Raw genomic sequence first — 15,798 nt, forward strand, 5'->3', positions numbered from 1 at the left:
TCTTGTTTATTACCTTCTCCAGTACTTCAGTGTCCTATTTCTAATGAGAAGAGCTCATTGTCTGTCAAGTGTGGCGTAACTAAGATCCAAACCCAGTTTAACAGAATCTGTCTGTACTTTAATGCTACGAATAGGTGAAGGTGAGAAGTCTGGATTACCAACCAGCCGAAGAGATTGTAGGGACGGGGTTTTCCTCAGGGTGGCTTGAATCTCCTCGCACCTTAGTCCCCCAGACGTACTGTCTGCTGACCGGCTGTTAATCTGCTCCAGGCTGGATGAACGGAGTCTGTTCAGTTTACTGACCGTGCTGTGTCTAATGGTGGAGAAGAGTGCCTTCAGGGAGGAGCTGGATTTCAGGTGGCTCTTTGGACTGTGCCGAGCTCCAGACTGACTCTCAGCAACACTGAACAAGAAGGCAGAGTGTCAGCCACATGATGCTCATACACACACGCTCATCAATACTATACATTAGAGACAAGAAAGGCGGTGGTCCCACAACCCAGGCAAGTGGGCAGCAGGGTGGGTCACACAGTGGGTCAGGGTCAGGGGGTGGGTTACACAGCGGGTCAGGGTCGGGGTGGGTTACACCGTGGGTCAGGGTGGGGGGTGGGTTACGCAGCGGGTCAGGGTCGGGGGGTGGGTTACACAGTGGGTCAGGGTCAGGGTGGGTTACACAGCGGGTCAGGGTCGGGGTGGGTCACACAATGGGTCAGGGTGGGTTACACAGTGGGTCAGGGTCAGGGGGTGGGTTACACAGCGGGTCAGGGTCGGGGTGGGTTACACAGTGGGTCAGGGTCGGGGTGGGTTACACAGCGGGTCAGGGTCGGGGTGGGTTACACAGCGGGTCAGGGTCGGGGTGGGTCACACAATGGGTCAGGGTGGGTTACACAGTGGGTCAGGGTCGGGGTGGGTTACACAGCGGGTCAGGGTCGGGGGGTGGGATACACAGCGGGTCAGGGTCGGGGGGTGGGATACACAGCGGGTCAGGGTCGGGGGGTGGGATACACAATGGGTCAGGGTGGGTTACACAGCGGGTCAGGGTCAGGGGGTGGGTTACACAGTGGGTCAGGGTCGGGGTGGGTTACACAGCGGGTCAGGGTCGGGGGGTGGGATACACAGCGGGTCAGGGTCGGGGGGTGGGATACACAGCGGGTCAGGGTCGGGGGGTGGGATACACAATGGGTCAGGGTGGGTTACACAGCGGGTCAGGGTCGGGGGGTGGGATACACAGCGGGTCAGGGTCGGGGGGTGGGATACACAGCGGGTCAGGGTCGGGGGGTGGGATACACAGCGGGTCAGGGTCGGGGTGGGTTACACAGTGGGTCAGGGTCGGGGGGTGGGTCACACCGCGGGTCAGGGTCGGGGTGGGTTACACAGTGGGTCAGGGTGGGTTACACAGTGGGTCAGGGTCAGGGGGTGGGTTACACAGTGGGTCAGGGTGGGTTACACAGTGGGTCAGGGTCAGGGGGTGGGTCACACCGCGTGTCAGGGTCGGGGTGGGTTACACAGTGGGTCAGGGTCGGGGGGTGGGATACACAGCGGGTCAGGGTCGGGGGGTGGGATACACAGCGGGTCAGGATCAGGGGGTGGGTTACACCGTGGGTCAGGGTCAGGGGGTGGGTTACACAGTGGGTCAGGGTGGGTTACACAGTGGGTCAGGGTCAGGGGGTGGGTTACACAGCGGGTCAGGGTCGGGGTGGGTTACACAGCGGGTCAGGGTCAGGGGGTGGGTCACACCGCGTGTCAGGGTCGGGGTGGGATACACAGCGGGTCAGGGTCGGGGGGTGGGATACACAGTGGGTCAGGGTCGGGGGGTGGGTCACACCGCGGGTCAGGGTCGGGGTGGGTTACACAGTGGGTCAGGGTCGGGGGGTGGGTCACACCGCGGGTCAGGGTCGGGGGGTGGGATACACAGCGGGTCAGGGTCGGGGTGGGTTACACAGTGGGTCAGGGTGGGTTACACAGTGGGTCAGGGTCAGGGGGTGGGTTACACAGTGGGTCAGGGTGGGTTACACAGTGGGTCAGGGTCAGGGGGTGGGTTACACAGCGGGTCAGGGTCAGAGGTGGGTTACACAGTGGGTCAGGGTGGGTTACACAGTGGGTCAGGGTCAGGGGGTGGGTTACACAGTGGGTCAGGGTGGGTTACACAGTGGGTCAGGGTCAGGGGGTGGGTCACACCGCGTGTCAGGGTCGGGGTGGGTTACACAGTGGGTCAGGGTCGGGGGGTGGGATACACAGCGGGTCAGGGTCGGGGGGTGGGATACACAGCGGGTCAGGGTCAGAGGGTGGGTTACACCGTGGGTCAGGGTCAGGGGGTGGGTTACACAGTGGGTCAGGGTGGGTTACACAGTGGGTCAGGGTCAGGGGGTGGGTTACACAGCGGGTCAGGGTCGGGGTGGGTTACACAGCGGGTCAGGGTCAGGGGGTGGGTCACACCGCGTGTCAGGGTCGGGGTGGGATACACAGCGGGTCAGGGTCGGGGGGTGGGATACACAGTGGGTCAGGGTCGGGGGGGTGGGTCACACCGCGGGTCAGGGTCGGGGTGGGTTACACAGTGGGTCAGGGTCGGGGGGTGGGTCACACCGCGGGTCAGGGTCGGGGGGTGGGATACACAGCGGGTCAGGGTCGGGGTGGGTTACACAGTGGGTCAGGGTGGGTTACACAGTGGGTCAGGGTCAGGGGGTGGGTTACACAGTGGGTCAGGGTGGGTTACACAGTGGGTCAGGGTCAGGGGGTGGGTTACACAGCGGGTCAGGGTCAGAGGTGGGTTACACAGGGAGTGAGGGTCAGGGGGTGGGTTACACAGTGGGTCAGGGTCAGAGGTGGGTTACACAGGGAGTGAGGGTCGGGGGGTGGGTCACACAGGGAGTGAGGGTCGGGGGTGGGTCACACAGGGAGTGAGGGTTAGAGGGTGGGTCACACAGGGAGTGAGGGTCGGGGGGTGGGTCACACAGGGGGTGAGGGTCGGGGGGTGGGTCACACAGGGGGTGAGGGTCAGAGGGTGGGTCACACAGGGAGTGAGGGTCGGGGGGTGGGTCACACAGGGAGTGAGGGTCGGGGGGTGGGTCACACTGGGAGTGAGGGTCGGGGGGTGGGTCACACTGGGAGTGAGGGTCGGGGGGTGGGTCACACAGGGAGTGAGGGTCGGAGGGTGGGTTACACAGGGAGTGAGGGTCGGGGGGTGGGTTACACAGGGAGTGAGGGTCGGGGGTGGGTCACACAGGGAGTGAGGGTCAGAGGGTGGGTTACACAGGGAGTGAGGGTCGGAGGGTGGGTTACACAGGGAGTGAGGGTCGGGGGGTGGGTCACACAGGGAGTGAGGGTCAGAGGGTGGGTCACACAGGGAGTGAGGGTCAGAGGGTGGGTCACACAGGGAGTGAGGGTCGGAGGGTGGGTCACACAGGGAGTGAGGGTCAGAGGGTGGGTCACACAGGGAGTGAGGGTCGGAGGGTGGGTCACACAGGGGGTGAGGGTCAGAGGGTGGGTCACACTGGGAGTGAGGGTCGGGGGGTGGGTCACACAGGGGGTGAGGGTCAGAGGGTGGGTCACACTGGGAGTGAGGGTCGGGGGGTGGGTCACACTGGGAGTGAGGGTCGGGGGGTGGGTCACACAGGGGGTGAGGGTCAGAGGGTGGGTCACACTGGGAGTGAGGGTCGGGGGGTGGGTCACACTGGGAGTGAGGGTCGGGGGGTGGGTCACACAGGGAGTGAGGGAATGAGGATGGGTCACACAGGGAGTGAGGGTCGGAGGGTGGGTTACACAGGGAGTGAGGGTTGGAGGATGGGTTACACAGGGAGTGAGGGTCGGAGGGTGGGTTACACAGGGAGTGAGGGTCAGAGGGTGGGTTACACAGGGAGTGAGGGTCAGAGGGTGGGTTACACAGGGAGTGAGGGTTGGGGGTGGGTCACACAGGGAGTGAGGGTCGGAGGGTGGGTTACACAGGGAGTGAGGGTCAGAGGGTGGGTTACACAGGGAGTGAGGGTCAGAGGGTGGGTTACACAGGGAGTGAGGGTCAGAGGGTGGGTTACACAGGGAGTGAGGGTCAGAGGGTGGGTTACACAGGGAGTGAGGGTCAGAGGGTGGGTTACACAGGGAGTGAGGGTCAGAGGGTGGGTTACATAGGGAGTGAGGGTCAGAGGGTGGGTTACACAGGGAGTGAGGGTCAGAGGGTGGGTTACACAAGGAGTGAGGGTCAGAGGGTGGGTTACACAGGCAGTGAGAGAATGAGGGTTGGTTACACAGGGAGGGTGGGCTACACGGGCAGTGAGGGATGGAGGGTGGGTCACACAGGGAGATGGATGGGGGGTGGGTCACACAGGGAGAGGGATGGGGGGTGGGTTACACGGGGAGAGGGATGGAGGGTGGGTCACAGAGGGAGTGAGGGACCGAGGGTGGGTTATGCGGGCTGTGAGGGATGGAGGGTGGGCTACACAGGGAGAGGGATGGAGGGTGGGTTACGCGGGGAGAGGGATGGAAGGGTGGGTTACACAGGGAGAGGGATGGAGGGTGGGTAACACGGGCAGTGAGGGATGGAGGGTGCGTTACACGGGCAGTGAGGGATGGAGGGTGGGTTACACGGGCAGTGAGGGATGGAGGGTGGGTCACACAGGGAGAGGGATGGAGGGTGGGTTACACGGGCAGTGAGGGATGGAGGGTGGGTCACACAGGGAGTGACAGACCGAGGGTGGGTCACACAGGAAGATGGATGGGGGGTGGGTCACACAGGGAGTGAGGGACCGAGGGTGGGTTACACAGGGAGAGGGATGGAGAGTAGGTTACACAGGGAGTGAGGGACCGAGGGTGGGTTACACAGGGAGCGAGGGACCGAGGGTGGGTTACACAGGGAGAGGGATGGAGGGTGGGTTACACAGGGAGAGGGATGGAGGGTGGGTTACACAGGGAGAGGGATGGAGGGTGGGTTACACAGGGAGAGGGTGGAGGGTGGGTTACACAGGGAGAGGGATGGAGGGTGGGTTACACAGGGAGAGGGATGGAGGGTGGGTTACACAGGGAGAGGGATGGAGGGTGGGTTACACAGGGAGAGGGATGGAGGGTGGGTTACACAGGGAGAGGGATGGAGGGTGGGTTACACAGGGAGAGGGATGGAGGGTGGGTTACGCGGGTAGTGAGGGATGGAGGGTGGGTCACACAGGGAGTGAGGGATGGAGGGTGGGTCACACAGGGAGAGGGATGGAGGGTGGGTCACACAGGGAGTGAGGGATGGAGGGTGGGTTACACAGGGAGAGGGATGGAGGGTGGGTTACACGGGCAGTGAGGGACTGAGGGTAAGTCACACAGGAGAGGGATGGAGGGTGAGTTATACAGGGAGTGAGGGAATGAGGGTGAGATACACAGGGAGTGAGGGAATGAGGGTGGGCTACACGGGCCGTAAGGAATGGAGGGTGGGTTACACAGAGAGAAGGATGGAGGGTGGGTGACACAGGGAGAGGGATGGAGGGTGGGTTATGCGGGTAGTGAAGGATGGAGGGTGGGTTACACAGGGAGTGGGGGATGGAGGGTGGGTTACGCGGGTAGTGAGGGATGGAGGGTGGGTCACACAGGGAGAGGGATGGAGGGCGGGTCACACAGGGAGTGAGGGCTGGAGGGTGGGTCACACAGGGAGAGGGATGGAGGGTGGGTTACACAGGGAGAGGGATAGAGGGTGGGTCACACAGGGAGTGAGGGATGGAGGGTGGGTTACACAGGGAGAGGGATGGAGGGTGGGTCACACAGAGAGAGGGATGGAGGGTGGGTCACACAGGGAGAGGGATGGAGGGTGGGTCACACAGGGAGATGGATGGAGGGTGGGTCACACAGGGAGAGGGATGGAGGATGGGTTACACAGGGAGTGAGGGATGGAGGGTGGGTCACACAGGGAGATGGATGGAGGGTGGGTTACGTGGGGAGCGAGATGGAGGGTGGGTCACAGAGGGAGATGGATGGAGGGTGGGTTACACAGGGAGATGGATGGAGGGTGGGTTACACGGGCAGTGAGGGATGGAGGGTGGGTTACACAGGGAGTGAGGGACCGAGGGTGGGTTACACAGGGTGATGGATGGAGGGTGGGTCACACAGGGAGAGGGATGGAGGGTGGGTTACACAGGGAGAGGGATGGAGGGTGGGTTACACAGGGAGAGGGATAGAGGGTGGGTCACACAGGGAGTGAGGGATGGAGGGTGGGTTACACAGGGAGATGGATGGAGGGTGGGTCACACAGGGAGAGGGATGGAGGGTGGGTTACACAGGGAGAGGGATGGAGGGTGGGTCACACAGGGAATGAGGGACCGAGGGTGGGTCACACAGGGAGATGGATGGAGGGTGGGTCACACAGGTAGTGAGGGATGGAGGGTGGGTTACACAGGGAGAGGGATGGAGGGTGGGTTACACAGGGAGGGGGATGGGGGGTGGGTTACACAGGGAGAGGGATGGAGGGTGGGTTACACGGGCAGTGAGGGATGGAGGGTGGGTTACGCGGGCAGTGAGGGATGGAGGGTGGGTCACACAGGGAGAGGGATGGAGCGGGGTCACACAGGGAGTGAGGGATGGAGGGTGGGTTACACAGAGAGAGGAATGGAGGGTGGGTCACACAGGGAGTGAGGGACCGAGGGTGGGTCACACAGGAGAGGGATGGGGGGTGGGTTACACAGGGAGAGGGATGGAGGGTGGGTTACACAGGGAGAGGGATGGAGGGTGGGTTACACAGGGAGAGGGTGGAGGGTGGGTTACACGGGCAGTGAGGGATGGAGGGTGGGTTACACAGAGAGAGGAATGGAGGGTGGGTTACACAGGGAGGGGGATGGGGGGTGGGTTACACAGGGAGAGGGATGGAGGGTGGGTTACACGGGCAGTGAGGGATGGAGGGTGGGTTACGCGGGCAGTGAGGGATGGAGGGTGGGTCACACAGGGAGAGGGATGGAGCGGGGTCACACAGGGAGTGAGGGATGGAGGGTGGGTTACACAGAGAGAGGAATGGAGGGTGGGTCACACAGGGAGTGAGGGACCGAGGGTGGGTCACACAGGAAGAGGGATGGGGGGTGGGTTACACAGGGAGAGGGATGGAGGGTGGGTTACACAGGGAGAGGGATGGAGGGTGGGTTACACAGGGAGAGGGTGGAGGGTGGGTTACACGGGCAGTGAGGGATGGAGGGTGGGTTACACAGGGAGAGGGTGGAGGGTGGGTTACACGGGCAGTGAGGGATGGAGGGTGGGTTACACGGGCAGTGAGGGATGGAGGGTGGGTCACACAGGGAGAGGGATGGAGCGTGGGTTACACGGGCAGTGAGGGATGGAGGGTGGGTCACACAGGGAGTGAGAGACCGAGGGTGGGTCACACAGGAAGATGGATGGGGGGTGGGTTACACAGGGAGAGGGATGGAGAGTGGGTTACACAGGGAGTGAGGGACCGAGGGTGGGTTACACAGGAGTGAGGGACCGAGGGTGGGTTACACAGGGAGAGGGATGGAGGGTGGATTACACAGGAGAGGGATGGAGGTGGGTTCACAGGGAGAGGGATGGAGGGTGGGTTACACAGGGAGAGGGTGGAGGGTGGGTTACACAGGGAGAGGGATGGAGGGTGGGTTACACAGGGAGAGGGATGGAGGGTGGGTTACACAGGGAGTGAGGGATGGAGGGTGGGTTACGCGGGTAGTGAGGGATGGAGGGTGGGTCACACAGGGAGTGAGGGATGGAGGGTGGGTCACACAGGGAGTGAGGGATGGAGGGTGGGTTACACGGGCAGTGAGGGACTGAGGGTGAGATACACAGGGAGTGAGGGAATGAGGGTGGGCTACACGGGCCGTAAGGGATGGAGGGTGGGTTACACAGAGAGAGGGATGGAGGGTGGGTGACACAGGGAGAGGGATGGAGGGTGGGTTATGCGGGTAGTGAAGGATGGAGGGTGGGTTACACAGGGAGTGAGGGATGGAGGGTGGGTTACGCGGGGTAGTGAGGGATGGAGGGTGGGTTACACAGGGAGAGGGATGGAGGGCGGGTCACACAGGGAGTGAGGGATGGATGGGTGGGTCACACAGGGAGAAGATGGAGGGTGGGTTACGCAGGAGAGGGATAGAGGGTGGGTCACACAGGGAGTGAGGGATGGAGGGTGGGTCACACAGGGAGATGGATGGAGGGTGGGTCACACAGGGAGAGGGATGGAGGATGGTTACACAGGGAGAGGGAGGGAGGGTGGGTCACACAGGGAGATGGATGGAGGGTGGGTCACACAGGGAGAGGGATGGAGGATGGGTTACACAGGGAGAGGGATGGAGGGTGGGTCACACAGGGAGAGGGATGGAGGGTGGGTCACACAGGGAGAGGGATGGAGGGTGGGTTACACAGGGAGATGGATGGAGGTGGGTTACGCGGGGAGCGAGATGGAGGGTGGGTCACAGAGGGAGATGGATGGAGGGTGGGTTACACAGGGAGATGGATGGAGGGTGGGTTACACAGGGGTTAGAGGGATGGAGGGTGGGTCACACAGGGAGAGGGATGGAGGTGTGGGTTACGCGGGCAGTGAGGGACGAGGGTGGGTCACACAGGGAGAGGGATGGAGAGTGGGTCACACAGGGAGAGGGATGGAGGGTGGGTCACACAGGGAGAGGGATGGAGAGTGGGTCACACAGGGAGAGGGATGGAGGGTGGGTCACACAGGAGAGGGATGGAGAGTGGGTCACACAGGGAGAGGAATGGAGGGTGGGTTACGCGGGCTGTGAGGGATGGAGGGTGGGTCACACAGGGAGTGAGGGACCGAGGGTGGGTTACGCGGGGTAGTGAGGGATGGAGGGTGGGTCACACAGGGAGTGAGGGACCGAGGGTGGGTTACGCGGGTAGTGAGGGATGGAGGGTGGGTCACACAGGGAGTGAGGGACCGAGGGTGGGTTACGCGGGTAGTGAGGGATGGAGGGTGGGTCACACAGGGAGTGGAGGTCAGTAGGACAGGTCTTGTGGTCACCATCTCATTGTTGTTGGATCTTGCTGTGCACTGATTTGCTGCCCCGATCTCTGACCCTAAACTAGTGACCATATGTGAAAAGTAATGAATTTTCTATGAACTAGTTTGGATCGTCCTGAGGTTATGAAAGGCAAAAAATACATATCCATTATTTAAATGCAAGAATTGCCATGACGATGTCATTGAACTATCCTGACGTAGTGCGATGGCTGTTTGTGAATATAAAATTAAAAAATAGATCTTAAAATTTAGATCCACGGTTTGTAAAGTGATCATTCAGTTGTCATGTTCTGGGGAAGACCCACATGAAATCTGCCATCCCTACCCTCTCTCTCTCTCTCTGCCATCCCTACCCTCTCTCTCACTCTCTGCCATCCCTACCCTCTCTCTCTCTCTCTGCCATCCCTACCCTCTCTCTCACTCTCTGACATCCCTACCCTCTCTCTCACTCTCTGCCATCCCTACCCTCTCCCTCACTCTCTGCCATCCCTACCCCTCTCTCTCTCTCTGCCATCCCTACCCTCTCTCTCACTCTCTGCCATCCCTACCCTCTCTCTCACTCTCTGCCATCCCTACCCTCTCCCTCACTCTCTGCCATCCCTACCCTCTCTGTCACTCTCTGCCATCCCTACCCTCTCTCACTCTCTGCCATCCCTACCCTCTCCCTCACTCTCTGCCATCCCTACCCTCTCTCATTCTCTGCCATCCCTACTCTCTCTGTCACCCTCTGCCATCCCTACCCTCTCTCTCACTCTCTGCCATCCCTACCCTCTCTCTCACTCTCTGCCATCCCTACCCTCTCTCTCACTCTCTGCCATCCCTACCCTCTCCCTCACTCTCTGCCATCCCTACCCTCTCTCTCACTCTCTGCCAGCCCTACCCTTTCTCACTCTCTGCCATCCCTACCCTCTGTCACTCTGCCATCCCTACCCTCGCTCTCTGCCACCCCTACCCTCTCTGTCACTCTCTGCCATCCCTACCCTCTCACTCTCTGCCATCCCTCCCTCTCTCTCACTCTCTGCCATCCCTACCCTCTCTCTCACTCTCTGCCACCAGTACCCTCTCTGTCACTCTCTGCCACCCCACCCTCTCTGTCACTCTCTGCCATCCCTACCCTCTCACTCTCTGCCATCCCTCCCTCTCTCTCACTCTCTGCCACCAGTACCCTCTCTGTCACTCTCTGCCATCACTACCCTCTCTCTCACTCTCTGCCATCCCTACCCTCTCTTTCACTCTCTGCCATCCCTACCCTCTGTCACTCTCTGCCATCCCTACCCTCTCCCTCACTCTCTGCCATCCCTACCCTCTCTCACTCTCTGCCATCCCTACCCTCTCCCTCACTCTCTGCCATCCCTACCCTCTCTCATTCTCTGCCATCCCTACCCTCTCTGTCACTCTCTGCCATCCCTACCCTCTCTCACTCTCTGCCATCCCTACCCTCTCTGTCACCCTCTGCCATCCCTACCCTCTCTCTCACTCTCTGCCATCCCTACCCTCTCTCTCACTCTCTGCCATCCCTACCCTCTCCCTCACTCTCTGCCATCCCTACCCTCTCCCTCACTCTCTGCCATCCCTACCCTCTCTCTCACTCTCTGCCATCCCTACCCTCTGCCACTCTGCCATCCCTACCCTCGCTCTCTGCCATCCCTACCCTCTCTGTCACTCTCTGCCATCCCTACCCTCTCACTCTCTGCCATCCCTCCCTCTCTCTCACTCTCTGCCATCCCTACCCTCTCTCTCACTCTCTGCCACCAGTACCGTCTCTGTCACTCTCTGCTACCCCTACCCTCTCTCTCTCTCTGCCATCCCTGCCCTCTCTGTCACTCTCTGCCATCACTACCCTCTCTCTCACACTCTCTGCCATCCCTACCCTCTCTCTCACTCTCTGCCACCCCGACCCTCTCTGTCACTCTCTGCCACACCTACCCTCTCTCTCTCTCTGCCATGCCTACCCCCTCTGTCACTCTCTCTGCCATCCCTACCCTCTCTGTCACTCTCTGCCACCCCTATCATCTCTGTCACTCTCTGCCATCCCTACCCTCTCTGGCACTCTCTGCCATCCCTACCCTCCATCACTCTCTGCCACCCCTACCCGCTCTCACTCTCTGCCATCCCTACCCTCTCTCTCTGCCATCCCTACCCTCTCTGTCACTCTCTGCCATCCCTACCCTCTCTGTCACTCTCTGCCATCCCTACCCTCTCTGTCACTCTCTGCCATCACTACCCTCTCTGCCATCCCTACCCTCTCTCTCACTCTCTGCCATCCCTACCCTCTCTGTCACTCTCTGCCATCCCTCCCTCGCTCTCTCTGCCATCCCTCCCTCTCTCTCACTCTCTGCCATCCCTACCCTCTCTCTCTCTCTCTGCCATCCCTACCCTCTCTCTTTCTCTCTCTGCCATCCCTCCCTCTCTCTCACTCTCTGCCATCCCTACCCTCTCTCTTTCTCTCTCTGCCATCCCTCCCTCTCTCTCACTCTCTGCCATCCCTACCCTCTCTCTTTCTCTCTCTGCCATCCCTCCCTCTCTCTCACTCTCTGCCATCCCTCCCTCTCTCTCACTCTCTGCCATCCCTACCCATCTCTCACTCTCTGCCATCCCTCCCTCTCTGTCACTCTCTGCCATCCCTCCCTCTTTGTCACTCTCTGCCATCCCTCCCTCTCTGTCACTCTCTGCCATCCCTCCCTCTCTCTCTGCCATCCCTACCCTCTCTGTCACTCTGCCATCCCTACCCTCTCTGTCACTCTTTGCCACTCCTACCCTCTCTGTCACTCTCTGCCACCCCTACCCTCTCCGTCACTCTCTGCCACCCCTACCCTCTGTCACTCTCTGCCATCCCTACCCTATCTGTCTCTCTCTGCCACCCCTACCCTCTCCCTCACTCTCTGCCATCCCTACCCTCTCTGTCGCTCCCTGCCATCCCTACCCTCTCCCTCACTCTCTGCCATCCCTACCCTCTCTGTCACTCTCTGCCATCCCTACCCTCTCTGTCACTCTCTGCCATCCCTACCCTCTCTGTCACTCTCTGCCATCCCTACCCACTCTGTCACTCTCTGCCATCCCTACCCGCTCTGTCACTCTCTGCCATCCCTACCCGCTCTGTCACTCTCTGCCATCCCTACCCGCTCTGTCACTCTCTGCCATCCCTACCCGCTCTGTCACTCGCTGCCATCCCTACCCGCTCTGTCACTCTCTGCCATCCCTACCCGCTCTGTCACTCTCTGCCATCCCTACCCTCTCGTTCACTCTCTGCCATCCCTACCCTCTCTGTCACTCTCTGCCATCCCTACCCTCTCTGTCACTCTCTGCCATCCCTACCCTCTCTGTCACTTTCTGCCATCCCTACCCTCTCTCTCACTCTCTGCCATCCCTACCTTCTCTCTCTGCCTTCCCTTACCTCTCTCTCACTCTCTGCCATCCCTACCCTCTCTCTCACTCTCTGCCAGCCCTACCCATCTCTCACTCTCTGCCATCCCTACCCTCTCTCTCACTCCCTGCCATCCCTACCCTCTCTGTCACTCTCTGCCATCCCTACCCGCTCTGTCACTCTCTGCCATCCCTACCCTCTCTGTCACTCTCTGCCATCCCTACCCGCTCCGTCTCTCTCTGCCATCCCTGCCCTCTCCCTCACTCTCTGCCATCCCTACCCTCTCTCTCTCTCTGCCATCCCTACCCTCTCTCTCTCTCTGCCATCCCTACCCTCTCTCTCTGCCATCCATACCCTCTCTCTCTCTCTGCCATCCCTACCCTCTCCCTCACTCTCTGCCATCCCTACCTCCTCTCTCTCTCTGCCATCCCTACCCTCTCTCTCTCTCTGCCATCCCTACCCTCTCTCACTCTGCCATCCCTACCCTCTCCCTCACTCTCTGCCATCCCTACCCTCTCCCTCACTCTCTGCCATCCCTACCCTGTCTCTCACTCTTTGCCACTCCTACCCTCTCTGTCACTCTCTGCCATCCCTACCCTCTCTCTCACTCTCTGCAATCCCTACCCTCTCTCTCACTCTCTGCCATCCCTACCCTCTCTGTCACTCTCTGTCATCCCTACCCTCTCTCGCACTCTCTGCCATCCCTCCCTCTCTGTCACTCTCTGCCATCCCTACCCTCTCTCTCACTCTCTGCCATCCCTACCCTCTCTGTCACTCTCTGCCATCCCTACCCTCTCTCTCTCTCTGCCATCCCTACCCTCTCTCTCTCTCTGACATCCCTACCCTCTCCCTCACTCTCTGCCATCCCTACCCTCTCCCTCACTCTCTGCCATCCCTACCCTCTCTCACTCTCTGCCATCCCTACCCTCTCTCTCTCTGCCATCCCTACCCTCTCTCTCACTCTCTGCCATCCCTACCCTCTCCCTCACTCTCTGCCATCCCTACCCTCTCTCACTCTCTGCCATCCCTACCCTCTCTTACTCTGCCATCCCTACCCTCTCCCTTACTCTCTGCCATCCCTACCCTCTCCCTCACTCTCTGCCATCCCTACCATCTCTCTCTCTCTCTGCCATCCCTACCCTCTCTCTCTCTCTCTGCCATCCCTACCCTCTCTCTCTGCCATCCCTACCCTCTCTCTCTCTCTGCCATCCCTACCCTCTCCCTCACTCTCTGCCATCCCTACCATCTCCGTGATTCCTGACCCACTGCAACGTGATTATCTGTTAACTGCCTCTGAAATGGCCGACCCACTCATTTGTATCAAACAACTACCGCTGGTTGAAAAAGGTCCACCTGCATCCTTTCAGGGACAACTAGGAATGAGCAATAAATGTAGGACTTGCGAACACAGTGTGGAAATCTGAAACACATTTTTACATTTGGTGACTGTGAAGGAATTAAGGGATATTTTCATTGTGTAGCACTGATACATCAGAGTGTGGCCCACTCAGTCAGGATTCCCAATACAAGTTTCGGAAGTTAATTCTTTGACGGGATGTGGGAATCGCTGGCCAGGCCAGCATTTATCGCCCATTCCTAATTGTCGCTTGAGAAGATGGTGGTCAGCTGCCTTCTTAAACCGCTGCAGTCCAGTTGGTGTAGGTACACCCACAGTGCTGTTAGGGAGGGAGTTCCAGGATTCTGACCCTGCGATAGTGAAGGAACGGTCGATATATTTCCAGGTCAGGGTGATGAGTGTCTTGGAGGGGAGCCTCTAGGTGGTGGGGTTCCCAGGTATCTGATACCCTTGTCCTTCTAGCTGGTACAGGTTGTGGGTTTGGAAGGTGCTGTGAAGGGGCCTTGGTGATTTCCTGCAGTGCATCTTGTAGATGGTACACATGGGCTGCCACTGAGCATGGGTGGCCAATATTTGTGAACGCCTCGATTAAATTCCCTCTCGACGTACCTGTCAGGAAGACCGCCTGACCCCCCCCCACTCCCCCCCCCCCCACTCCCCCCCCCCCCCCCCTCCAACCCCCACCCCCCAATTACAGGATTGGCATTCCTGTAACGCCTTTCACAACACCAGGACGCCTCCAAAGCTCTTTCCAGCCAATGAAGTACTCTTCGATGTGTAGTTTCTACCGTAATTCAGGAAACATGGCAGTCGATATGTGCACAGCAAGATCCCACAGCCAGCACTGAGCTATCTCATTTGACGAGACGCTGTGTCAGGGGACTAACGACAGGCCCCGGAGCCATCCCCCCCGCTCTCCAAAACATGTTCATCCACCTGAGAGGGCAGAGAGTTTTGATGCTTTATCTGAGACACAGCCCCACTGACAGTACAGCCCTCCCTCAATACTGCACCGGGGCCTCAGCCTGGATTACACGCTCAAGTCTCTGGAGTGGGATTTTGAACCCCGTGGCACTGTGACTCAGAGGCGAGAGCGCTCCCTGCTCGAGGCAGGGCTGACCCAGTTCTGGATGGTGTTCACCTTCACTGAGGTGTGTTTCGCACAGGGCTCTCTCCAGTACCTCAGCCAAGTGTCCATTATCATCCATCAGCCAGGGCAGCAAGTATCTATCTGACCGTGAAAGGGGTATCCTAGCCAAGTCTGCTTCGACCCATTCAGACAGGGCCGTTGATCGTGAACCACGTTTATTTATAATCCATTCCTTTTACCCCTGCTTTTTCCAGACTCTACACCAATATTAACTCATCCACCGCTTCTGAGCCTTAAGATAGGCCCGGGATGGAGCCTGGGGCCTACCCAGGTAACAGACTGACCATCTATGGGCATCATGGTAGCATTGTGGATAGCACAATGGCTTCACAGCTCCAGGGTCCTAGGTTCGATTCCCGGCTTGGGTCACTGTCTGTGCGGAGTCTGCACATCCTCCCCGTGTGTGCGTGGGTTTCCTCCGGGTGCTCCGGTTTCCTCCCACAGTCCAAGGATGTGCAGGTTAGGTGGATTGGCCATGATAAATTGCCCTTAGTGTCCAAAATTGCCCTTAGTGTTGGGTGGGGTTACTGGGCTATGGGGATAGGGTGGAGGTGTGGACCTTGGGTAGGGTGCAGACTCGATGGGCCGAATGGCCTCCTTCAGCACTGTAAATTCTATGATCTATGATCTTCATCATGTGGGTCTGGGGAGAATGAATTGGAACTGAGACTCACACTGGTACCCGGTGGCCCTCTGAGGGCCCGCTGGCTGGGTGCTGGCTGGGCCCCTCCCCACAGCCGCCTGCTCGGGCCTCGGGCTCACTGGCATTGGGTCCTAGCCCAGGAGGCCGGGCCAACCTCCGGTGCTCTCCCGAGTCTGGAGCTGGATCCTCCTGACAGGTAGCGTTGTCCTGGAGCTGAGCTTTCACCATCGTGGTATGACTTTCTGCTTAAAGGAAAGAGGGAAACAGAGAGAGAGAGCGAGAGACTGTAACAAAATGTGATCAGGATCCCGTGACTTTAACTTATTGACAATGG

At 59.7% G+C, this 15,798-nt stretch overlaps 1 protein-coding gene across 8 annotated transcripts in view; it reads right to left on the reverse strand.

The window, feature by feature from the left end:
- Positions 1-15,798, reverse strand: part of LOC119964940 (uncharacterized protein KIAA1614-like) — a 180,178-nt gene that overhangs the window by 15,406 nt on the left and 148,974 nt on the right. For 5 of the 8 annotated variants that reach the window (XM_038795149.1, XM_038795151.1, XM_038795146.1 and 2 more), the window contains 2 exons: positions 15,496-15,709; positions 163-403 (listed from right to left, as the gene is read on the reverse strand). In XM_038795149.1, the coding sequence (XP_038651077.1) occupies positions 163-403; positions 15,496-15,709 (455 nt within the window). Of the gene's footprint in view, positions 1-158; positions 404-15,495; positions 15,710-15,798 lie in introns of all 8 variants that reach the window. The other 3 variants (XM_038795153.1, XM_038795152.1, XM_038795147.1) reach the window with 2 other exon arrangements.

This window comes from Scyliorhinus canicula, chromosome 4, assembly GCF_902713615.1.
Source record: "Scyliorhinus canicula chromosome 4, sScyCan1.1, whole genome shotgun sequence".
Lineage (NCBI taxonomy): Eukaryota > Metazoa > Chordata > Chondrichthyes > Carcharhiniformes > Scyliorhinidae > Scyliorhinus > Scyliorhinus canicula.